This window comes from Nomascus leucogenys, unplaced genomic scaffold (assembly GCF_006542625.1).
Source record: "Nomascus leucogenys isolate Asia unplaced genomic scaffold, Asia_NLE_v1 000710F_116640_qpd_obj, whole genome shotgun sequence".
Taxonomy (NCBI): Eukaryota; Metazoa; Chordata; class Mammalia; order Primates; family Hylobatidae; genus Nomascus; species Nomascus leucogenys.
This window is the reverse complement of record NW_022096182.1, coordinates 75,009-99,812: the sequence shown is the minus strand read 5'-3', so window position 1 is coordinate 99,812 and position 24,804 is coordinate 75,009. Positions and strand designations below refer to the sequence as shown.

The 24,804-nt window shown below is 44.4% G+C and overlaps 1 protein-coding gene across 1 annotated transcript in view; it reads left to right on the top strand.

The window, feature by feature from the left end:
* The first annotated feature begins 1,274 nt into the window (after positions 1-1,274).
* The window catches only part of LOC100579370 (acyl-CoA dehydrogenase family member 10-like), a 57,849-nt gene continuing 34,319 nt past the window's right edge, over positions 1,275-24,804 (top strand). The window contains 5 exon segments of the mRNA XM_030808665.1: positions 1,275-1,499; positions 4,895-5,089; positions 8,632-8,790; positions 13,524-13,683; positions 16,828-16,969. Of these exon segments, the coding sequence (XP_030664525.1) occupies positions 1,275-1,499; positions 4,895-5,089; positions 8,632-8,790; positions 13,524-13,683; positions 16,828-16,969 (881 nt within the window).

Genomic DNA, 24,804 nt, shown 5'->3' with positions numbered 1-24,804 from the left:
CTGCAGTTTGGTGGCACCATCATAGCTCACTGCAGCCTCAAACTCCTGGGCTTAAGCGATCCTTCCACTTCAGTTTCCCGAGTAGCTAGAATTACAGGTGCAACCCACCACGCTAAGCTAATTTTAAAATTTTTTCTAGAGACAGGGTTTAATCATGTGGCCCAGGCTGGTATCAGACTCCTAGCCTCAAGTGATCCTCCCATTTTGGCCTCCCAAAGTGCTGGGATTATAGGTGTGAGCTACTGCACTCAGGCTACTTTCTTTTGTATAGCTTTCTATGAAATATATTGTCTGAAAAATTTTCAATGCACAGACATTACTTTATCAGGAAAAAACAACAAAGGTGTTTTAATTCCAAAACAAAAGCTATATGTAAAGTGTATTTTGTCTTAGATATATAATTATGAATGTTGTATGTATATATTTGCCCCCAGCATCTGTATTATAGACAGAAAAAGCAACTGTGGATGAGGAAAAACAATCTTTGTACAAATGTTCCTAGTATTCTACAGATGCTGATGCTGATCCATCCACTGCCTTAGCTCTTTGTGGACAGAAATTTCCTTCTTGGCCAGGCACAGTGGCTCACACCTGTAATCCCAGCACCTTGGGCGGCCCAAGGCAGGCAGATCACCTGAGGTCAGGAGTTTGAGATCAGCCTGGCCAACATGGCAAAACCCTGTCTCTACTGAAAATACAGAAATTAGCCAGGCTTGGTGGCACATGCCTGTAATCCCAGCTACTTGGGGGGGCTGAGGCAGGAGAATCAGTTGAACCTGTGGGGTGGAGGTTGCAATGAGCTTAGATTGTACCACTGCACTCTAGCCTGGGTGACTGAGTGAGGCTTTTTCTGAAAAAAAGAAGAAATTTCCTTCCTTATCCACAAAGACAGCATTTCAGGTGAACATTTCAGTGTACTCACTCCATGCTGTGAAGAATTACTATAGCTTATAGAAGGAAGGGCATGTTTTGGGGGCCACCAGGATCTGGCTTATTCCTTCATGTGCTTCCATAGTCTCTGCCAGGTCCAGTTAAGTGACCTAACATATGGTCCAGTGAATATGAGACCAAGGAAGAAAATTCATCATGCAGTGCCCGGAGTCCTCTCAAGCAACCACTAAGGATCTGATGCTTCACAGCAGTGTGCTCTCTGTCGTACACATTAGCATTGCTCTTCCTCTGGGGGTCTAAGGTTGAGATTTTGCATTTCATGAATGTCTGCAAATTTCCAACAGCATCCACCCTGGCAGTACAGCGAGGCTGCAGGAACTGGTATGGTAATTTTCCTGAGCTCCCTAAACCCCAGCGTGTGTCAATGTATTCCACTTTTGCATATTTTACTTCCTATAGAATGGGAGGTACAGAATCGTATCCCTTCTGGAACTATATTAAAGGCCTTGATGGAAGGTGGTGAAAATGGGCCCTGGATGAGATTTATGAGAGCAGAAATAACAGCAGAGGGTTTTTTACAAGAATTTGGGAGACTTTGCTCTGAAATGGTGAGTGATAAACATACCTACATTTCCATATTTTTCTTTTTGCCTTGAGTAGTGATTGCAACATTCATGTATAAGTTAGTTAAACTGAAAATAAAGTGAAACCTAATAACCCATTACATGTTTTAAAGTTATTTCTTAGGCCAGGCGCAGTGGCTCATGCTTATAATCCCAGCACTTTGGGAGGCCCAGGGGGTGGATCACCTGAGGTCAGGAGTTCGAGACTAGCCTGGCTAACTAACATTGTGAAACCCCGTTTCTACTAAAAATACAAAAAATTAGCCAGCTCTGGTGGCATTACACCTGTAATCCCAGCTATTTGGGAGGCTGAGGCAGGAGAATTGCTTGAACCTCGGGGTAGAGGTTGCAGTGAGCTATCATGCCATTGCACTCCAACTTGAGCAACAAGAGCGAAACTGTCTCAAAAAAAATAATAAAGTTATTTTTTTCACCCCTAGGTGTTCAATGTTCAATTCATATATGAATAACTAAAAATATTCTTAGCCGGGCATGGTGGTTCATGCCTGTAACTTCAACACTTTGGGAGGTTGAGACAGGAAAAGTGTTTGAACTCTGGAGTTTGAGACCAGCTTAGGCAACATAGCCAGACCTCGTCTCTATAAAAAATTAAAAAAATTAGCGAGGCATAGTGGTGCACACCTGTGGTCCCAGCTATTCAGGAGGCTGAGGCTTGAGCCCTAGAGACTGAGACTTCAGTGAGCCATGACCATGCCACTGCACTCCAGCCTGGGCAACATAACAAGACTCTGTCTCAAAAAAAAAAAAATTCTTTACTAAGTTCCTCCAGCATATATTTTTTAAATGTTTTCTGGTGTATTATAAAGGATATTATGAAGGATACAAATGAACAGCCAGATGACAAGATACCTGGGGGCAAAGGTTTTAGAGCCACTGTGCCCTTTCTGGGCCTGCCACCCTCCTCCCAGCACCTCCATGCATTCAACAACCTGAAATCTCCCCTCTAATAGATACTGAAACAGGAGCTGTCTACATAATGGCTTTGATAAAAAAGCTTATTTAAAGCAATAATAATATTGAACATTTTTTCTGTACTGTGCACAGTTCTAAGCTCTTGATATAACTCATGCAACCATAATAGCTCTACTAAAATACAATTTAAAATATAGTAAGAAAAGTTCTGTAGGTAGATGGTGGTGATGGTGATGGTTGCATGACAACACGACTGTACTTAATGCCACTGCACTGTGTACTTAAAAATGGTTGAGTGTGGTGGCTCACGCCTGTAATCCCAGCATTTTGGGAGGCCAAGGTGGGCGGATCACCTGAGGTCAGGAGTTCAAGACCAGCCTGGCCAACATGGTGAAACCCCGTCTCTTCTAAAAATACAAAATTTAACCAGGCGTGGTGGTGGGCATCTGTAATCCCAGCTACCTGGGAGGCTGAGGCAGGAGAATTCCTTGAATCCGGGAGGCAGAGGTTACATTGAGCTGGGATCGAGATCACACCACTGCACTCCAGCCTGGGTGACAGAGTAAGACTCCATCTCAAAAAAAAAAAAAAAAAAAGGTTAAAATAGTAAATTTTGTGTTACATATATTTTCCACAATTTATAGATATATATAAATAAACATATATGTGTATATATAATAGTAAACTTTGAAAAACATTATGCAAAGTGAAAGAAGCCAATCAAAAAAGACTGCATGGTATATGATTCCATCTGTGTAAAATGTCCAGAATAGGCAAACCCATAGAGATAGAAAGTAGATTGGTGGTTTTCTAGTACAAGGAGACTTTGGGGGAAATGAGGAGTGACTGTTAATGGGTACGGTTTACTCTTTTTTTTTTTTAAATTTTTTTTTTGAGACAGAGTCTCGCTCTGTCGCCGAGGCTGGAGTGCAGTGGAGTGATCTCGGCTCACTGCAACCTCTGCCTCCCGGGTTCAGGTGATTCTCCTGCCTCAGCCTCCTGAGTAGCTGGGATTACAGGCACATGCCACCAGCCCCAGCTAATTTTTGTATTTTTAGTAGAGACGGGGTTTCACCATGTTGGCCAGGATGGTCTCGATCTCTTGACCTTGTGATCCACCCACCTTGGCCTCCCAAAGTGCTGGGATTACAGGCGTGAGCCACCGTGCCTGGCTGGTTTGCTCTTTAGAGTAATGAAAATGTCCTAAAATTGATGGCAGTGATGGTTGCACAACTTTGTAAATATATTAAAAACCATTGAATTGTACTCTTTAAATAGGTGACTTGCATGGCATGTGAATTATATTTCAGTAAAGCTGTTCTAAAATCTGTGTGTGTATATGTATATATAAAATAGCAGACTTGCCTTTGCACATTTTGAAATGTGATAATATAAGAGTTTTTTTTTCTTTTTTTGAGACGGAGTCTTGCTCTGTTGCCCAGGCTGGAGTGCAGTGGCATGATCTCGGCTCACTGCAACCTCCATCTCCTGGGTTCAAGCTATTCTCCTGCCTCCACCTCCTGAGTAGCTGGGACTACAGGTGCGTGCCACCATGCCTGGCTAATTTTTTGCATTTTTAGTAGAGATGGGGTTTCACCATGCTAGCCAGGATGGTCTTGATCTCCTGACCTCGTGATCTGCCTGCCTCAGCCTCCCAAAGTGCTGGGATTACAGGCATGAGCCACCGTGCCCGGCCTTATAAGAGTTTTCAAAACCCACACAGATTGAATTTAAAAACAAGAAAAAAATTGATCAGAAACTAAAGTTCATAATGGTGTTACTGAGGCAATACAAAAAGCATTAAATGACTTCTCAATCATTAAAAATTAAATTATATATACTTCATATACTTTTAGAGTTCACTGTATCCTTTTATGATATGCTGTTTTTTTTCAACTAGCAATCCATGAGCAGAATAAAGAATTCATTTAATTGTAGTATTGATATAAATAGCTCCATTCCCTACTCTGTTGCTCAGGCTGGAGTGCAATGGCTTGATTTATAGCTCACTGCAACCCCAATCTCCCAGGCTCAAGCCATCCTCCCACCTCAGCCTCCTGAGTAGCTGGGACCACAGGTATATGCCACCAAGCCTGGCTAAGTTAAAAAAAATTTTTTTTTAGATCTCACTTTGTTGCCCAGGCTGGTGTCAAACTTCTGAGCTCAAGCAGTCTTCCCACCTCAGCCTCCCAAAGTGCTGGGATTACAGGTGTGAGCCACTGTGCCCAGCCTGTAACTCTAGTCCTAGGTAACTTTTAAAAACCTTATATGAGAGTTCAGCACAGGGGCTGAGGAACACACTTCCTGCAAGCAGCAAGCTGTGAGCCTGGGCTCTTGTAGCCAGAGAGCAGAAGGACGCCAGGAATAAGCATTTTTTTTTTCTGTTGGCCATGAGTGTTTGTCACTCTTAATGATTGCTGTTCTCCTGTGCCCTCTCCTGTTCTTAGTCAAAGACCTCCGTGCCTGTGGACTCATTTTTCTCTCTGCTGACCAGTGAGCCAGTGGCAAAGCAGTTCCCAGTGATGACTGAGGCCATAACTCAAATTCGGGCAAAAGGTCTTCAGACTGCAGTCTTGAGCAATAATTTTTATCTTCCCAACAAGAAAAGCTTTTTGCCCCTGGACCGGAAACAGTTTGATGTGGTAAGCTTGAGCTAATTGAAAACCATTGGAACAGAATCTGTGCCCTTGCTTCAGGGTGCAATGTTAAATGCTGTCTTCTAGCAGATCTTGAGTGAGGGAGTTTTTCCTTTAGACACTAGACTAAGTTAGGTTTAAATGCAATAGGTTGAAAACAGACCCTTTAAGATATCACTGTGTTCTTAGCAAGATGAGACATTTATGGCATTTGATTACTGGTTGACACTTCAGCTTTACATTCTAAATTCAAACCTTAGTCTTCATATAACACAAGCATCTCTATCAACCCTCATATCTTAATGGATCCTTTGGCCTTTTCTAAGACCAACTATGTTGCCTTCTATTTCTGTGACATTAGTTCCTAGACCAGTGCTGTCCAATAAAACTTCACTGCCCTCCTCAGCCTGATTTACTTCCATACGAAATCCATCTGCTCCATGTGTGTATCCCAACCTGTCATGTGATAAACCTATTGTTTTGATATGCTTGGCTATATTTGGGTGCTTATTTATTTATTTTTATTTTTTTATTTTGAGATGGAGTCTCACTCTGTAACCCAGGCTGGAGTGCAGTGGCTCAATCTCAGCTCACTGCAACCTCTGCTTCCCAGGTTCAAGCAATTCTCATGCCTCAGCCTCCTGAGTAGCTGGAATTACAGATGTGTGCCACCATGCCTGGCTAATTTTTATATTTTTAGTAGAGACGGGGGTTTTACCATGTTGGCCAGGCTGGTCTCGAACTCCCAACCTCAAGCGATCCACCTGTTTCAGCCTCTCAAAGTGATGGGATTACAAGTATGAGCCACCGTGCCTGACCTATTTATTTTTTTATATTTATATATATATTTTTGAGACAATCTCGCTCTGTTGCCCAGGCTAAAGTACAGTGGCACCATCTCAGCTCACTGCAACCTCTGCCTTCCAGGCTCAAGCAGTTCTCCTGCCTCAGCCTCCTGAGTAGCTGTGATTACAGGCATGCACCACCACCCCTGGCACCACCACCCCTGAATTTTTAGTAGAGACAGGGTTTCACCATGTTGGCCAGGCTAGTCTCGAACTCCTGACCTCAAGTTATCTGCCCACCTCAGCCTCCCAAAGTGCTGGGATTACAGGCATGAGCCACCATGCCTGGCCCCTATTTGGGTACTCTCTTTTTTTTTCCTTGAGAGAAGGTCTCTCTCTGTCACCCAGGTTGGAGTTCAGTGGTGCAATCTCGGCTCTTTGCATCCTCCACCTCCTGGGTTCAAGGAGTTCTCATGCCTCAGCCTCGTAGTAGCTGAGAGTACAGGTGCATGCCACCACGCCTGGCTAGTTTTTGTGTTTTTTATTAATATTAGAGACTGGGTTTCACTGTGTTGGCCAGGATGGTCTCAAACTTCAGACCTCAAGTGGCCAACCCACCTCAGCCTCCCAAAGTGCTGAGATTACAGGCATGAGCCACCGTGCTCGGTCCTATTTGGCTACTTTAAAAATGTTTGTTTTTGTCTTATTACCAACAGCAGTGATAATTCCCTTTAGAGACTCCAAAGCCCAGATTGGCAGTTGATCTTCCAGCACCTTTTAGAGTTGTGATGGATCAGAAGGACCCTTCCCCTGACCCATTCCTCCAAAGATATTCTGAGTCAGTGCAAAAGGGAACAGCTCACGAAATATAGTGAGAGTCATGGTAGCCTCTGGAAAACATCGGATTAGATTTCTCTGATAATTCAAGTATTGGACATTTTGCTACCAGAGCCCCTTTCTGATTCTTTCCATCTTTGTTAGAGCTACTTTTGCTGGGTCCAGGAAGTGGCATATTACCTTAGCCCTACATCTGCCTATGCCTGGGTGTATTTGTACCCTTCGTTGTGCCAGTGAGATTAAAGATTTTCAACTCTGCCTACACATCACATGACCTGGGAGTTTGTACAGATGCTGGGTCTGTTTTCCTGGAGGCTTTCATTGAGTAGGTCTAGTTGGGATCCAGGCATGTGTATTTCGAAAAAGCTCCACAGGTGATTCTGCCTTGCAGCTGGGGTGAGATACCCCAAGATGCAATGAAGGACTTCAGATTCTGTCCATGCTTTTCTCTTATCACACAGCCTCTGTCATGCCTACCTTGAGAAGGAGGCTTCCTCTCCATCTTCCTGGGATAGGGCCTTGATAAATAAAATCATTTTTATTTGATCTACATTTGGAAAAACAGTGACCTTGTTCCCACAGTTCCTGCTTTGCCAAGAAAGTAATAGAAGCCCTGAATAAGTTCATGCTATCATGTGCAAAATATAAAAGAAAGAGAAGGCTAGAGATCTTATCAAATAAATCTTAAGAATTTATTTTACTTCCCCCAAATGTAATTCACCTAGTGAGAGGAGCCGAATGCATCCTGGAACTTAGCCGCATCCCCCCCAATTCTCTCCACTCTCCCTTCTCTTGTCTCAGCCAGTACAGCTCTGCCGCTTCCATCTGGTGCATTACATCGACTGGTGTCTGAGACACCCTGCTTCTGTACTTCTCACTATTGACGTTTTCTTTAGGGTAGCTTCTTAGGCTTTTTTTTTTTAGCTCATTCAGGTCCTTAGGAGACAAGAGAAAGTAGAAAGGTCCAGTTTATTCCAGACATTTATTTACCTGAAAGGGCAGTTCTCACCCAACCGAGAATGCAAGTGTAGGGTAGAGAGAGGGGCCATTGGGTTTGTCCTTGGCCTTGGAGAGCTTGGGTCGTTCCAAGTGGCAAGTCAGAGATTTAGTTCTGTTCTTGCGGCAGATCAGAGGATATTGGTTATAAGCTATGTGGCTGTCTTGCGCCCACTCTATAGGAGATGAAGCCCTGGGGACACTGTAAAAGGACTTTTGGGGAATCAGTGGATCAGAGACAGCCTGACACTGAGAAGGCTTTCCCCGTGTTCTCCTGAACTCTCAGCAGCACCCCCCACCCATTCTGGATCAGATACGTGGCTGAAGCAAGGTCATCAGAGTACAGAAGCCTCTTAGCATGTCAGGAACAGTGTCAGCCCTCCCATGGAATTTCTGTCTAAATGGAGTATGGATGGGTTTTTAACCTCTGAAATAAACACTAACTTCATATTTATTTTATACCTGTAACAGTGTCTTCTTTCTGGAAAAAAAAAATGGTAAAATACTTTCCATAAAACTGACGTGTACAGCTTTTCTTCTGCTCTTTTTAGCCCCAAGATGTGACATTAGCCAAATGCTTTGTCATTTTGGAACTCACTTAAGCTAAGATAGGTAAGATGACTACTAATATTATTCCCATTTTATTGATGATGGCACTGAGGCCCATTATGACTTTGCTTGTTTGCACAGGGTCACAGTGTCTGAAACAGGCAGTGGTTTCTCGAGTTTGCCCCCACGTTGTAACCCAGTATTGTCAAATTACTCAATGTAAGAAGGCAACATCATTTTATATCATAACACTCTTAAATTACTTGTTATAATAAATCTCAACTGTCCTTCTTATGCTTTTCCTTTCAAAAAGTTTACCAGCGTGCATGTGGGAGCTCCACCTTTCGGGACATTCATCTCTCATTCCTGTCCCTCCATCAGATCGTGGAGTCCTGCATGCAAGGGATCTGTAAGCCAGACCCTAGGATCTACAAGCTGTGCTTGGAGCGGCTTGGCCTGCAGCCCTCCGAGTCCGTGTTTCTTGATGACCTTGGACCAAATCTAAAAGCAGCTGCCAGCCTTGGTATTCACATCATTAAGGTAATAGTAATTTTTGAACACCGCTCCCATGCACCAGCCACTAGTGCAACGTTTCTCTGTAATCTTTTTACATTTGTAGCTCTAGCTTTCCTTAGGGTTTCCCCCTATGTTTCCATAGTCATGCTATTTTGTGTTAATTATGAAATCTATGTGACTAGTTGCTTGTATTTTCAATGGGAAGCAAGACAAACAGGTACTGAGAAGGCAGGTTGAGAAAAGAGATAGGAGAGGAGGTGAATGGCAGGCTTAAGACCTTTGTGGAGGTGTTCACACTGTCCTCATGATCCAGTGATGCTGCCTTAAGTGGAGAGCCAGTGGCCACCAGCCATGCAGGCCATGCAGCTCACTGCTGTAAAGCACGAGAAGCCATGTGAGGGGGTCTCATGCCAACTTTTTCCTATTCTTTTTTTTTTTCTCATACAGGGGCTTGTTGTGTCACCCAGGCTGGAGTGCAGTGGTGCAATCATAGCTCTCTGTAGCCTCAACCTCCTGGGCTTAAGTGATCCTCCTACCTCAGTCTCCTGAGTAGCTGACCAGAGGCATACACCACCACACCCAACTAATTTTTGTATCTTTTATAGACAAGGTTTTGCCATGTTGCCCAAGCTGGTCTCAAACTCCTGGGCTCAAGCGATCTGCCCACCTTACCCTCCCAAAGTGCTGAGATTACAGGTATGAGCCACCACGCCTGGCTTTTGTTCTTCTATGTTTGGGTTTTCATCATTGAGCTGATGGGCCTGTAGGGCAAGAGCAAACATTGCAGCATAATCTTCTTTCTTCTTGGCACAAGAGGGTATTGTGCTTTTTTTTTATTAAACAGAGTTTCACTTTGTCACCCAGGCTGGAATACAGTGGCATGATCTTGGCTCACTGTAACCTCTGCCTCCCTGGTTCAAGCAATTCTCGTGTGTCAGCCCCCGAGTAGCTGGGACGACAGGCACATGCCACCATGTCCGGTTAATTTTTTGTATTTTAGTAAAGACAGGGTTTCACCATGTTGCCCAAGCTGGTCTCAAACTCCTAAGCTCAGGAAATCTGCCCACCTCGCCTCCCAAAGATTCACGGCCTCACCACGACCAGCCATGAATCTTTTTTGAGATGAGGTCTTCCTAAGTTGCCCAGGGCTTTGAAATCCTGGACTCCAGCAGTCCTCTCACCTCAAGCTTCCCAAGTGGCCGGAACTGTGGGTGCACACCATCATGCCTAGCTGTTTTGTGAACCCTTGACCAGTGCTTCTCTCTGCAGGATAGAAAGTTCAGTGTGGTTAGGAGTTAAATGGGAAGAGGAAACTCATTCTACTGCTCCCTCATTAGCTAAATATCCTGGGTCTGAAGGCCTTCCTCAGAGCACTGACTTATTTGATAATTTCCCTCTAAAGGACTACCCTTTGTAAAAAGTAAAGTAGGCTGGGCATGGTGGCTCACCCTTGTAATCCCAGCACTTTGGGAGGCCGAGGTGGGCAGATCACGAGGTCAGGAGATCGAGACCACGGTGAAACCCCGTCTCTACTAAAAATACAAAAAAATTAGCCAGGTGTGGTGGAGGGCGCCTGTAGTCCCAGCTACTCGGAGAGGCTGAGGCAGGAGAATGGCGTGAACCCGGGAGACGGAGCTTGCAGTGAGCTGAGATTGCACCACTGCACTCCAGCCTGGGCGACAGAGCGAGACTCCATCTCAAAAAAAAAAAAAAGTAAAGTAGAGGTTTTTCTTTAAAGACTTTCCTGTTATTTAATTAGGAATAAATAGTAACTTGTTTTAGAAGCAAAATTTATTGAAAGAACTGTGCTTTTTTTTTTTTTTCAAGATGGAGTCCCATTCTGTCGCCCAGGCTGGAGTGCAGTCGTGCAGTCTCAGCTCACTGCAAGCTCCACCTCCTGGGTTCACACCATTCTCCTGCCTCAGCCTCCCAAGTAGCTGGGACTACAGGCGTCTGGCTAACTTTTTGTATTTTTAGTAGAGACGGAGTTTCACCATGTTAGCCAGGATGGTCTCGATCTCCTGACCTCGTGATCCACCTGCCTCGGTCTCCCAAAGTGCTGGGATTACAGGTGTGAGCCACCGCGCCCAGCCATGCTAACATTTTTAAATATTTGCTAGCTGCAATAAAGAAATTAATGTATTTTATGTTTTTAGGTCCCACAATTTAGTCTAAATATTTGCCTTGGCATGCTAATACTGGTCCAAGCAAGTATTGGGTCATAGCTTGTTCCTCTTCTTTATTTGAAGGTGTTTTTATTTTTCTCAGCATTTTACAAGTTACTTCCTTCTTCCTTTGTTTTCCTCTACCTTTGCCTCTTTTAAAAAGCTTTAAGTTGCTAGCCAATTAGGACAAATACAGAATGTAAAGTCTCATTCCAGCCAATGGAAACTGGACACAGCAGTAGGGTGGACGTGTCAGGTTATAAATAACCCTGTCTCCTTTGTTCGGTATACTTTCATGGCAAAACTGCTGGCGAGTGTACCCTTTTTACAGGACGTAAAAATAGCCTTGCTGAGTAAATTAAATTTGTGTTCAAGTGCTATTAGGACCTACCAGCCAGATGGCCTAGAAAAATAAAATAGCTTTAAATATAATATTAGCAAAAAACGGCCGGGTGCAGTGGTTCACGCCTGTAATCCTGGCATTTTGGGAGGCGAAGGCAGGCAGATCACGAGGTCAGGAGATTGAGACCATCTGGCTAACACAGTGAAACCCTGTCTCTACTAAAAAAAAATACAAAAAATTAACCGGGCATGGTAGCGGGCACCTGTAGTCCCAGCTATTCGGGAGGCTGATGCAGGAGAATGGCGTCAACCCAGGAGTTGGAGCTTGCAGCTAGCCGAGATCGCGCCACTGCACTCCAGCCTGGATGACAGAGCAAGACTCTGTCTCTAATAATAATAATAATAATAATAGCAAAAAAAAGATGTTTGTTTCATAATTAAAACTCAATGTTGTACCTTCATTCCTAGTAGTACTGCCCCTGATGGACTAAAACAAAAGTGCTACACGATTAACAGCCCTATCTGATAAACTTGCCAAAAATTCTAAAATAAATAACCCATTTTCTAAAATAATAAAACATTGGTTCAGTGGATAAAAAGAAGTTTTAACTTCAGTTCTCACCTCATTTGCTCTTGTTATTGGTGTACTTATTCTTTTTTTTTTTTGAGACGGAGTCTTGCTCTGTCGCCCAGGCTGGAGTGCAGTGGCGCGATCTCGGCTCACTGCAAGCTCCGCCTCCCAGGTTCACGCCATTCTCCTGCCTCAGCCTCCCGAGTAGCTGGGACTATAGGCGCCTGCTACTACGCCTGGCTAATTTTTGTATTTTTAGTAGAGACAGGGTTTCACTATGTTGGTCAGGCTGGTCTCGATCTCCTGACCTCGTGATCCGCCAGCCTCAGCCTCCCAAAGTGCTAGGATTACAGGCGTGAGCCACCGCGCCCGGCCAGGTGTACTTATTCTTGTAGGCTGTTATATTATTCCCTGCCTTCAAAGTTTTTTTGTTTGTTTGTTTTGAGATGGAGTCTCACTCTGTTGTCTAGGCTGGAGGGCAGTGGCTCAATCTCGGCTCACTGCAACCTCTGCCTCCCAGGTTCAAGTGATTCTCCTGCCTCAGCCTCCCCAGTAGCTGGGATTGCAGTGGCACCCCACCATGCCCGGTTATTTTTTTTGTATTTTTAGTAGTGATGGGATTTCACCATGTTGGTCAGGCTGGTCTCGAACTCCTGACCCCATGATCCACCCACCTCAGCCTCCCAAAGTGCTGGGATTAGAGGCATGAGCTACCGTGCCTGGCCTTCAAAGTTTTATACAAAATCTTGTCTCTGCCACACTTACAGAGTTAACTCCTAACTCTCCTCCACCCTATTTGGAAAAATTACTTCTATTGGAGGGACAAACAAAGCAATTAAGTCAAAACATATTAAACAAGTTTGAAGAGAAATTATAAAATAAAAAGAGGGGGAATTGTAAAAAGTAAAGTAGAGGTTCCTCTTCAAAGACTTTCCTCCCCATTTAATTAGGAATAAATAGTAACTTCTCTTAGAAGCAAAATTTATTTGAAGACCTGTGCTAACATTGTTAAAAATCTGCTAGCCGTGATAAAGAAATCAACGTACTTTATGTTCTTAGCTCCCACAATTTAGCCTAAATATCTGCTCTGGCATGCTTATACTGGTCCAAGCAAGCATTAGGTCATAGCATGTTCCTCTTCCTTATTTGAAGGTGTTTTTACCTTTCTCAGCATTCCACAAGTTACCTCCTCCTTCCTTTGTTCTCCTCTACCTTTGCCTCTTTTAAAATGTTCTAAGTTGCTAGCCAGTCAGGACAAATACAGAATGTAAAGTCCCATTCCAGCCAATGGAAACCAGACACAGCAGTAGGGTGGATGCGTCAGGTTATAAATGACCCTGTCTCCTTTGTTTGGTGTACTCTTGTGGCAAAACTGCTGGCGAGTGTACCCTTTCTGCAGGAAGCAAAAATGGCCTTGCTGAGTAAATTAAATTTATGTTCATTTATGTCTTTATGGCACAGGGGAACAAACATTTCAGACACCTCCTAGGAAACAGATAGGGGCCCCTAAGGCCAGGATTGACTGCTGGCACCTGTTCATTATATATTCTCTACACCTGTACTATCATGACTTGTAAAATTAAAAATATGTATGTATATATATTCTCAACATTCTGTGAAAAGAAGGGAAAAATAACAACAACAAAAAATATACATCTACATATTCTCTCTGAAACCAGGTTAATGACCCAGAGACTGCAGTAAAGGAATTAGAAGCTCTCTTGGGTTTTACATTGAGAGTAGGTGTTCCAAACACTCGGCCTGTGAAAAAGACGATGGAAATTCCGAAAGATTCCTTGGAGAAGTACCTTAAAGACTTACTGGGTATCCAGACCACAGGTATGTGGTCATCTCTCATGTTTTGGTAACTCTGTCCAAGGCAAAGGTTTTGGTCTGCTTCTCACTTTTCAACCCTAATGGAATGGGCTGGAGACAAAGAAGCTTTACAGTGAGGAAAATAGCCATTGGGCCTGGTGCATCGGAGCACTGCTTTCAGTTTTGCTTGGGAAAAAGCATTAACTTCCCTATTTGTGGATCTCCAAAAGTGTACCTATCCCACTCTTACACCTGAGAGTGTGGTATGGCAGTGGTTGCCTGCTTTCAACAGGGAGAGGAACTTGGGGACTGCAGTATGTGCTCAGAGGATTTTACAGTTTCTGATGCTTTGAGACGACAGCCCATTTTGTGAAGACGACTTAGAAGTTACATTGGCAGGCAGGGTGCGGTGGCTCACGCTTGTAATCCCAGCACTTTAGGAGGCTGAGACAGGTGGATCACGAGGTCAGCAGTTCAAGACCAGCCTGGCCAACTTGGTGAAACCCTGTCTCTACTAAAAATACAAAAATTAGCTGGGTGTGGTGGTGGGTGCCTATAATCCCAGATACTCAGGAGGCTGAGGAAGGAGAATTGCTTGAACTCAGGCGGGGGAGGGTGCAGTCAGCCGAGATCGTGCTTCTGTACCCCCGCCTGGGTGACAGAGCAAGACTCCATCTCGAGGAAAAAAAAAAAAAATTTGCATTGCTGACCGGGGCGTAGTGGCTCAGTCCTGTAATTCCTGCATTTTGGGTGGCCGAGGCAGGCGGATCACTTGAGGCCAGGAGTTCGCGACCAGGCTGACCAACATGGTGAAACTTTGACTCTACTAAAAATACAAAAATTAGCTGGTTGTGGTGAACAACTATAGTCCCAGCTGCTCTGGAGACTGAGGCACAGCAGTCACTTGAACCCGGGAGGCAGAGGTTGCAGTGAGCCAAGATCACGCCTCTGCAGTCCAGCCTGGGCAACAGAGTGAGACTCCCATCTCAAAAAAAAAAAAAAGGAAAAGAAAAAAAAAAGGGCTGGGCGCAGTGGCTCATGCCTGTAATCCCAGAACTTTGTGAGGCTGAGGCAGGCAGATCACCTGAAGTCAGGAGTTCGAGGTCAGCCTGGCCAACGTGGGGAAACCCCATCTCTACAAAAATTAGCCAGGCGTTTTGGCGGGCACCTGTAATCCCAGCTACTCGGGAGGCTGAGACAGGAGAATCACTTGAACCCAGGAGACCGAGGTTGAAGTGAGCTGAGATAGTGCCACTGCAGGCCTGGGCGACAGAGTGAGAGTCCGTTCCCACCCCCCACCCCCCAAAAAAGGAAAAATAATGTTGCTGGGTGTGGTAGCTCACCCCTGTAATCCCAGTACTTTGGGAGGCTGAGATGGGCAGATCACCTGAGGTCAGGAGTTCAAGAGCAGCCTGGCCAACATGGCGAAACCCCATCTCTACTAAAAATACAAAAATTAGCCGGGCATGGTGGCACATGCCTATAGCCCCAGCTACTCGGGAGGCTAAGACAGGAGAATCACTTGAACCCGGAGGTGGAGGTTGCAGTGAGCTGAGATCGTGCCACTGCACTGCATGCAGCCTGAGCAGCAGAGCAAGAATCTGTCTCCAAAAAAAAAAAAAAAGTTGCATGATTTTAAAATGCAATAAATTGTCTCCATTTCTTGGAGAGAAGTTTTCTCTTTCCTCCTGCACGTTCCGCCCTCAGAAAACCAGGTGTCTTGTGTGCTTTAGAGGACACTTTTGGGCCAGGGGCGGTGGCTCATGCCCGCGATCCTACCACTTTGGGAGGCTGAGGTGGGCAGATCACTCGAGGCCAGGAGTTTGAGACCAGCCTGGTTAACATGGTGAAACTCCATCTCTACTAAATATACGAAAATTAGCTGAGGGTGGTGGTGCATGCCTGTAGTCCCAGCTACTGGGGAGGCTAAGGCAGGAGAATCGCTTGATCCCAGGAAGCAGAGGTTGCAGTGAGCTGAGATTGCACCACTGCACTCCAGCCCGGACAACAGAGGGAGACTCCATCTCAAAAACAAAAGAAAACAAAAAAGGAGACTTAACAATTTTTTAAAATTTAATTTAATTTAATTTTTTTTGAGATGGAGTTTCACCCTTGTTGCCCATGCTGGAGTGCAATGGCATGATCTCAGCTCCGCCTCTTGGGTTCTAGTGATTCTCCTGCCTCAGCCTCCCAAGTAGCTGGGATTACAGGCACGCGCTACCATGCCTGGCTAATTTTTGTGTTTTTGGTAGAGACTGGGTTTCACCACATTGGTCAGGCTGGTCTCAAACTCCTGATCTCAGGTGATCCACCCTCCTTGGCTTCCCAAAGTGCTGGGATTATAGGCATGAGCCTCTGCGCCTGGCCAAAGAAGACATTTTTCCCAGGTAATAAAGGCTTCACCCACTTACTCCATGAAAAAGGCTTTTGTTGGTGGAGTTTCATGTTAGGATGTTTTCCAGCAATTGGATTATTGGTAGTGGCCTCTGCACAGCTGAGGCGCCCACTCTGGCCAGCCAGAAGAACTCGGCCTACTTCTGTTGCTTGCCTGCTCTTCTAACCAAGTGAAATCAGTCTATACCCAGGGTTCAGTCTTCTTATGGAGCTGAGAACGAATTAGTTTCACCTCAGCCAGGATCCTGCAAGGGAGCCACAGAATTCAGCCTAGTGCAGTGGGAAATTGCATCTCATGAAAGCAGCTTTGGGTCAGGCTGAAGGCCTCCATGTCACTCCTTTCAGCTCTCCCAGCAATGTCAGGCAGAGGGACGTGCAAGGGCACATCCTCAGGCTTAAAGTATTCCATTTTGCAAGATGGGTTTCCATAGCTGTGTTTGTGCTTGATAAACAGAATGAACATGTTTTTATTCATGGAGCAGGAGTTGGCAGGAAGGACAAAATTGGACACCTGCACAAACAGAAAATTATTGTGGTATAAAATGAATGGTCTTTGACAAACTGTAGTGGCATGTCATCCTGGACCTGAGTTGGCGGAGTGTAGACCTGGGACTCAGTCACTCCTAGTAGGCAGGGAAGAGGTGCTTTTATTGCACTGCATGGCAGATGAGGATATTTTGAAGCCCAAATGCAGAACTCATTAGAAAGAAAGAATGTCTGCTCAGATCTGTCCTCCAGGGCTGGTTTGAGTTTTCTTTGTTTTCAAACTTGCAGGCCCATTGGAACTCCTTCAGTTTGATCACGGGCAGTCAAATCCAACTTACTGTATCAGGCTGGCTAATCGTGATCTAGTTCTGAGGAAGAAGCCCCCAGGGACACTCCTTCCATCTGTGCATGCCATAGAGAGGGAGTTCAGGTAAGTTTTCAGGGCCAGGGGAGCACTTGCCCACTAGCCTCCACTGTGCACAAGCTCAGCCCTAAACTGAAAAGTCAGCACTCCATAAAAACACCCCAAGACATTTAAAACTACAATTATGGCCAGGCTTGGTTCATCACACCTATAATCCCAGTGCCTAGGGAGACCAAGGCAGGAGGATCATTGATCCCAAGAGGTCAAGACCAGCCTAGGCAATGCAGCAAGACCCTGTTTCTAGCCCTCCCCCCCGCCAAAAAAAGCCTGGGTGTGGTGGCACGAACCTGTAGTCACACCTACTCAGGAGGCTGAGGTGGGAGGATCGCTTGAGCTGGGAGGTTGAGGCTACAGTGAGGTAATGTGGCATCATTGCACTCCCACCTGGGAGACATTGGGAGACCCTGCTCCAATCCCCAAAAAAGCCAAATGTAAATTAGAACTATTCTGGAAAACAATATGATACAATTTATTAAAAGCCTCAGCGTTTTCATACTTTCAGACCTAATAATTCCAATTCTGGGGCTCTGTCTTAAAGAAATAATTCTAAGTAGGGGAAAACAGCTTTATGTATTAATATGCTCACTATAAAGTTGTTTAATAATAAGAATTTGGAAGGCCAGGAGCAGTAGCTAACATAGTCCCAGCACTTTGGGAGGCTGAGGCAGGTGGATCACTTGAACTCAGGAATTCAAGACCAGCCTGGACAACATAGTGAAAACCTGTCTCTACCAAAAATACAAAAAGTAGATGGGTGTGGTGGCACATACCTGTAGTTCCATCTACTCAGGAGGCTGAGGTGGGAGGATCTCTTGAACCTGGGAGGTGGAGGCTGCACTGAGCCAAGATGGGCACCACTGCACTCCAGCCTGGGTGACAGAGAGAGACTCGGTCCCAAGAAACAAACAAAAGAGTTTGGAAACTACTTAAATATACTATAATCTGTACCATAATCAGGAAATAATTAAGTAAACCTTGTATATGTACTTGTCGCAATGACAGTAATAGTAATAGCTAACATTTATTGAATGGTTAGTATGTGCCAGGCACTAAAATAAATGCTTTGAATGTCTTGTTACTGCAGAGCATCCTCAGAACTCTATGATATGTTACTATTATAATCCTCATTTACAACTGGGAAAAGTAAGGCTTAAAGAAACCAAGGCAGGCAGATTGCTTTGAGCTCAGGCGTTCAAGCCCAGCCTAGGCAACATGGTGAAACCCTGACTCTACAAAAAATACAAAAATTAGTCGGGTGTTGGTGGCTTGCACCTGTAGTCCCAGCTACATGGGAGGCTGAGGCTGGAGAATCACTTGAACCCAGGAAGCAGAGGTTGTAGTGAGCTGAGATCGTACCACTGCACTCACAAAGTGAGACCCTGTCTCAAAAAACAAAAAAATTAACCAGCATACCCAGGGTCATAAAACTAGTAAGCAAGTGCTAGAGTCCAGCTTTATAGCCAGTCCGTGAGATTTCATAGCTCACCTTTAATGATTATGCTGTTATTGCAGCTAATAAAAGTATGCCTATAATAACAAATGTGTATGATAAAATTTTAAGATAGTAAAGGCAGATACAAACTGCATATATAGTATTAGCTGATTTTTTTTTTGTTTTTAGGCAGAGTGTCACTATTGCCCAGGCTGGAGTACAGTGGTATGATGATACCTCACTGTAAACTCGAACTCCTGGGCTCAAGTGATTCTCCTGCCTCAGCCTCCTAAGTACTACAGGCACATGCCATCATGCCTGGCTAGTTTTAAAAATTTTTTTGTAGAGATGGGGCCTCACTATATTGCTTGAACTCTTGGCCTCAAGCAGTCCTCCCACCTTGGCCTCCCAAAGTATTGGGGATTACAGGCATGAGCCAGCGTGCCTGGCCAAGGTTTTTGATTATTAATTCAATTTAACAAAAATACTATTACTCGGATATTTTATTTCATCTTGTTTTAGTTTTGGTAAGTTGTAATTTCTAAGGAGTCTGTTCATATCACCTAAGCTGTTGAATTTATTACTTATAATATTCCTTTACTATCCTTTTAATATATGTAGGATCTATAGTGATATCCTTTGTTTTTTTTTTTGAGATGGCGTCTTGCTCTGTCACCCAGGCTGGAGTGCAGTGGCATGATCTTGGCTCATTGCCACCTCCATCTCCCAGGTCCAAGTGATTCTCCTGCCTTAGCCTCCCAAGTAACAGGGATTACAGGCACACGCCACCATGCCCAGCTAATTTACTATTTTTAGTAGAGATGGGGTTTCCCCATGTTGGCCAGGCTGGTCTACAACCCCTGACCTCAAGTGATTCACCTGCCTCGGCCTCCCAAAGTGCTGAGATTACAGGTGTGAGCCACTATGCCCACCCTTTATCCCTGCTGGTATTGATTGATAATTTGTATTCTCTCTCTCATTTGTCTAGCTAGGGATTTATCAGTTACGTTGATCTGGGAACCACAGTTTGGTTTTGTTACTTTTTTCTATTGTTTGTTTTGTTTTGAGGCAGAGTTTTTGCTCTATCACCCAGGCTGGAGTGCAGCGGCGCAATCTCGGCTCACTGCAACGTCTGCCTCCCAGGTTCAAGTGATTCTCCTGCCTCAGCCTCCTGAATAGGTAGAATTACAGGCGTGAGTCACCATGCCCGGCTAATTTTTGTATTATTATTATGATTTTTTGAGACGGAGTCTCACTCTGTTGCCCAGGCTGGAGTGCAGTGGCACGATCTCTGCCCACTGCAAGCTCTGCCTCCCAGGTTCACGCCATTCTCCTGCCTCAGCCTCCTGAGTAGCTGGGACTACAGGTGCCCACCACCACTCCTGGCTAATTTTTTTTGTATTTTTAGTAGAGACAGGGTTTCACCATGTTAGCTAGGATGGTCTCAATCTCCTGACCTCGTGATCCACCCTCCTCGGCCTCCCACAGTGCTGAGATTACAGGCATGAGCCACCATGCCCGGCCCTAATTTTTGTATTTTTAATAAAAACGGGGCTTCGCCGTATTGGCCAGGCTGGTGTTTAACTCCTGACCTGAGGTGATCCGCCCACCTTGGCCCCCCAAAGTGCTGGGATTATAGGTGTGAGCTAGTGTGCTGGGCTAGATTTTAATTTTTATTGAAATTTATTGAGATTTATTTTATTATTTTTTTTAAAGGGAGGGAACCATCTTTTATTCCTTCAAAGTACACGATGGTGTAGTATAAAGCAGGAACTGAAAGCCGATAAGGGAGGATCTCTTTAAAATCTGACTAAGAGACATAAATTAGAGTAAAAAAGAACCTGGAGTGCCATTATTTCTGCTGCAGTGACACAGACTGTGTGGGAAAAAGTCTGTAGGCTTTTGTCCCTTTATTTTTTTTTTTATTTTTTATTATTATACTTTAGGTTTTAGGGTACATGTGCACAACGTGCAGGTTTGTTACATATGTATCCATGTGCCATGTTGGTGTGCTGCACCCATTAACTCGTCATTTAGCATTAGGTATATCTCCTAATGCTGTCCCTCCCCCCTCTCCCAACCCCACAACAGTCCCTGGAGTGTGATGTTCCCCTTCCTGTCTCCATGTGTTCTCATTGTTCAATTCCCACCTATGAGTGAGAACATGTGGTATTTGGTTTTTTGTCCTTGAGATAGTTTACTGAGAATGATGTTTTCCAGTTTCATCCATGTCCCTACAAAGGACATGAACTCGTCATTTTTTATGGCTGCATAGTATTCCATGGTGTATATGTGCTAATAAAGAAGAAAAGAGAGAAGAATCAAATAGACGCAATAAAAAATGAAAAAGGGGATATCACCACCGATCCCACAGAAATACAATCTACCATCAGAGAATACTACAAACACCTCTATGCAAATAAACTAGAAAATTTAGAAGAAATGGATAACTTCCTCGACAAATACACTCTCCCAAGACTAAACTAGGAAGAAGTTGAATCTCTGAATAGACCAATAACAGGATCTGAAATTGTGGCAATAATCAACAGCTTACCAACTAAAAAGAGTCCAGGACCTGATGGATTCACAGCCGAATTCTACCAGAGGTACAAGGAGGAACTGGTACCATTCCTTCTGAAACTATTCCAATCGATAGAAAAAGAGGGAATCCTCCCTAACACATTTTATGAAGCCAGCATCATCCTGATACCAAAGCCTGGCAGAGACATAACAAAAAAGAGAATTTCAGACCAATATCCTTGATGAACATTGATGCAAAAATCCTCAATAAAATACTGGCAAACCGAATCCAGCAGCACATCAAAAAGCTTATACACCATGATCAAGTGGGCTTCATCCCTGGGATGCAAGGCTGGTTCAACATACACAAATCAATAAATGTAATCCAGCATATAAACAGAACCAAAGACAAAAACCACATGATTATCTTAATAGATGCAGAAAAGGCCTTTGACAAAATTCAACAACGCTTCATGCTAAAAACTCTTAATAAATTAGGTATTGATGGGATATATCTCAAAATAATAAGAGCTATCTATGACAAACCCACAGCCAATATCATACTGAATGGGCAAAAACTGGAAGCATTCCCTTTGAAAACTGGCAGAAGACAGGGATGCCCTCTCTCACCGCTCCTATTCAACATAGTGCTGGAAGTTCTGGCCAGAGCAATCAGGCAGCAGAAGGAAATAAATGGTATTCAATTAGGAAAAGAGGAAGTCAAATTGACAAATGGGATCTAATTAAACTAAAGAGCTTCTGCACAGCAAAAGAAACTACCATCAGAGTGAAGAGACAACCTACAGAATGGGAGAAAATTTTCACAACCTACTCATCTGACAAAGGGCTAATATCCAGAATATACAATAAACTCAAACAAATTGACAAGAAAAAAACAAACAACCCATCAAAAAGTGGGCGAAGGACATGAACAGACACTTCTCAAAAGAAGACATTTATGCAGCCAAAAAACACATGAAACAATGCTCATCATCACTGGCCATCAGAGAAATGCAAATCAAAACCACAGTGAGATACCATCTCACACCAGTTAGAATGGCCATCATTAAAAAGTCAGGAAACAACAGGTGCTGGAGAGGATGTGGAGAAATAGGAACACTTTTACACTGTTGGTGGGACTGTAAACTAGTTCAACCATTATGGAAGTCAGTGTGGCGATTCCTCAGGGATCTCGAACTAGAAATACCATTTGACCCAGCCATCCCATTACTGGGTATATACCCAAAGGACTATAAATCATGCTGCTATAAAGACACATGCACACGTATGTTTATTGCAACACTATTCACAATAGCAAAAAGTTGGAACCAACCCAAATGTCCAACAACGATAGACTGGATTAAGAAAATGTGGCACATATTATTAATTTTTTTGCACACAAAACAATAACCATTTCCTAAAAATACATACAAACAAAAAGATGCATATCAAACATATTAGGAAGGTTGCACATGGGAAGATGGGGAATAGAAATGGGGGTGGGAATTAAAGAAAATAAATGAGAGAGGGACTTTGTGTGGATCAATGATAACTCAATCCTCTATTTGACAAAGAAGAAGGAGAAGGAAGAGGAAGAAAAAGAAAGTGGGATAAAGGATCAGAAAGGGAGGAAAATAGAAAAAATTAGAGTATGACTCCAGGGTAGACCTGTTTTGTTGTCGCTGGGTTGGTTGGTTGGTTTGTCTGTTGTATTTTTCATATGTTTCACCATGTCGGCCAGGCTGGTCTCAAACTCCTAGCCTCAAGTGATCAACCCGCCCGGGCCTCCCAGAGTGCTGGGACTACAGGCGTGAGACACCATGTCCAGCCCCCACATTGCTTCTGGCCTCCATGGTAGACCTCCCAGATGGGGCAGCCAGGAAGAGGCACTCCCCACATCCCAGATGAGGCGGCCAGGCAGAGGCGTTCATCACTTCCCAGATGGGGCGGCCGGGCAGAGGCGCTCCTCACATCCCAGATGATGGGCGGCTGGGCAGAGGCGCTCCTCACATCCCAGATGGGGGCGGGCAGAGGCGCTCCTCACATCCCAGATGATGGGCAGCCAGGCAGAGATGTTCCCCACCTCCTAGACGGGGCGGCGGCCGGGCAGAGGCTGCAAGCCCAGCACCCTGGGAAGCCGAGGCGGAGGCTGCAGGGAGCCAAGACCACGCCACCGCACTCCAGCCCGGGCAACACCGAGCACCGAGTGAGCAAGACCCCGTCTACAGTCCCAGCACCTCGGGAGGCCGAGGCAGGCAGACCACTCGAGGTCAAGAGCTGGAGACCAGCCTGGCCAACATGGCGAAACTGCGCCTCCAGCCAAAGGAGAAAAAGCAGGCAGAGGTGGTGGCGCACGCCGGCAATCCCAGCAGGCCGGGGCAGGAGAATCCCAGGAGCTGGAGGCAGGGAGTCTGCAGCGAGCCGACTATATTCCAGCCTGGGCCACAGAGGGAAGAAAAGGAAGGAAGGAAGGACGGAAGGAAGGAAGGATGGAAGGAAGGAAGGAAGGAAGGCTATTGAGATTTATCTTATGGACCAGCACATGACTTATCTTGGTGAACATATTGTGTTTACTTAAAAATAATGTGTATTTTGCAATATCTGAGTGAGTGGTATACAAATGTCCATCAGATCAAGTTGGTAGTGGGTTCAGATATATGTCTTTAGATAAATCTATTTTTGTCTAATTCTATCATTACTGAGAAAGGAGTGTTAAAATCTCATCTAAGACTTGTGGATTTCTTCATTTTTTTCTCCTTACTTTTGATCATTTTTACTTGATGTATTTTGAAGCTCTGTTGTTTAGCACATACATATTTATGATTGTAATATCTTTCTGATGAACTTGCAGTTGTATCATTTTCAAATGTCCCTCTTTGTCTCTGATGGTACACTGTCGTAAAGGCTGCTTTATTTGACATTAAAGTAGCTGCACAAGCTTTCTTATGCTTAGTGATTGCATAATGCTTCCATTTGCATCCTTGTTTTTGCAACCTATCTATGTTTATATATTCAGTGCATATCTCTTGTAGACATCATATAATTAGGTCATGTTTTTCTGCCAGGCTGAAAACATCTGTCTTTTATTTTTATTTTTATTTTATTTATTTATTTTTTTTTGAGATGGAGTCTTACTCTGTCACCCAGGCTGGAGCGCGGTGGAGCCATCTTGGCTCATTGCAACCTCCGCCTCTTGGGTTCAAACGATTCTCATGCTTCAGCCACCCAAGTAGCTGGGATTACAGGCATGTGCCACCACACCTGGCTAATTTTTGTATTTTTAGTTGAGACAGGGTTTTACCATGTTGGCCAGGGTGGTCTTGAAATCTTAGGCTCAAGCAGTCCTCCCTCTCAGCCTCCCAAAGTGCTGGGATTACAGGCAAGAGCCATCATGCATGGCTGGCTTCTGTCTTTTAATTGGAATCTATTCATCTTTTGAGTTTAATGTAATTATTGATATGGTTGATTTAGGTCTACAATTTCACTACTGGTTTTTTTCTTTGTCCCGTCAGTTTTTTTGTTCTTACCTACTTTTGGGTCAATTGAATATTTTTTAGAATTTCATTTTAATTTATGTACCATTTTTAATTCAGAAAAGTAATTTCAGGCTGGGTGCAATGGCTTATGCCTGTAATCCCAGGACTTTGGGAGGCTGAGGCAGGTGGATCACCTGAGGTCAGGAATTTGAGACCAGCCTGACCAACATGGCGAAACCGCGTCTCTACTAAAAACACAAAAATTAGCTGGGCGTGGTGGTGCACATCTGTAATCCCAGCTACTCAGGAGGCTGAGGCCTGAGAATGGCTTGAACCTAGGAAGTAGAGGTTGCAGTGAGCCAAGATCACGCCACTGCACTCCAGCCTGGGTGACAGAGTGAGACTGTGTCTCA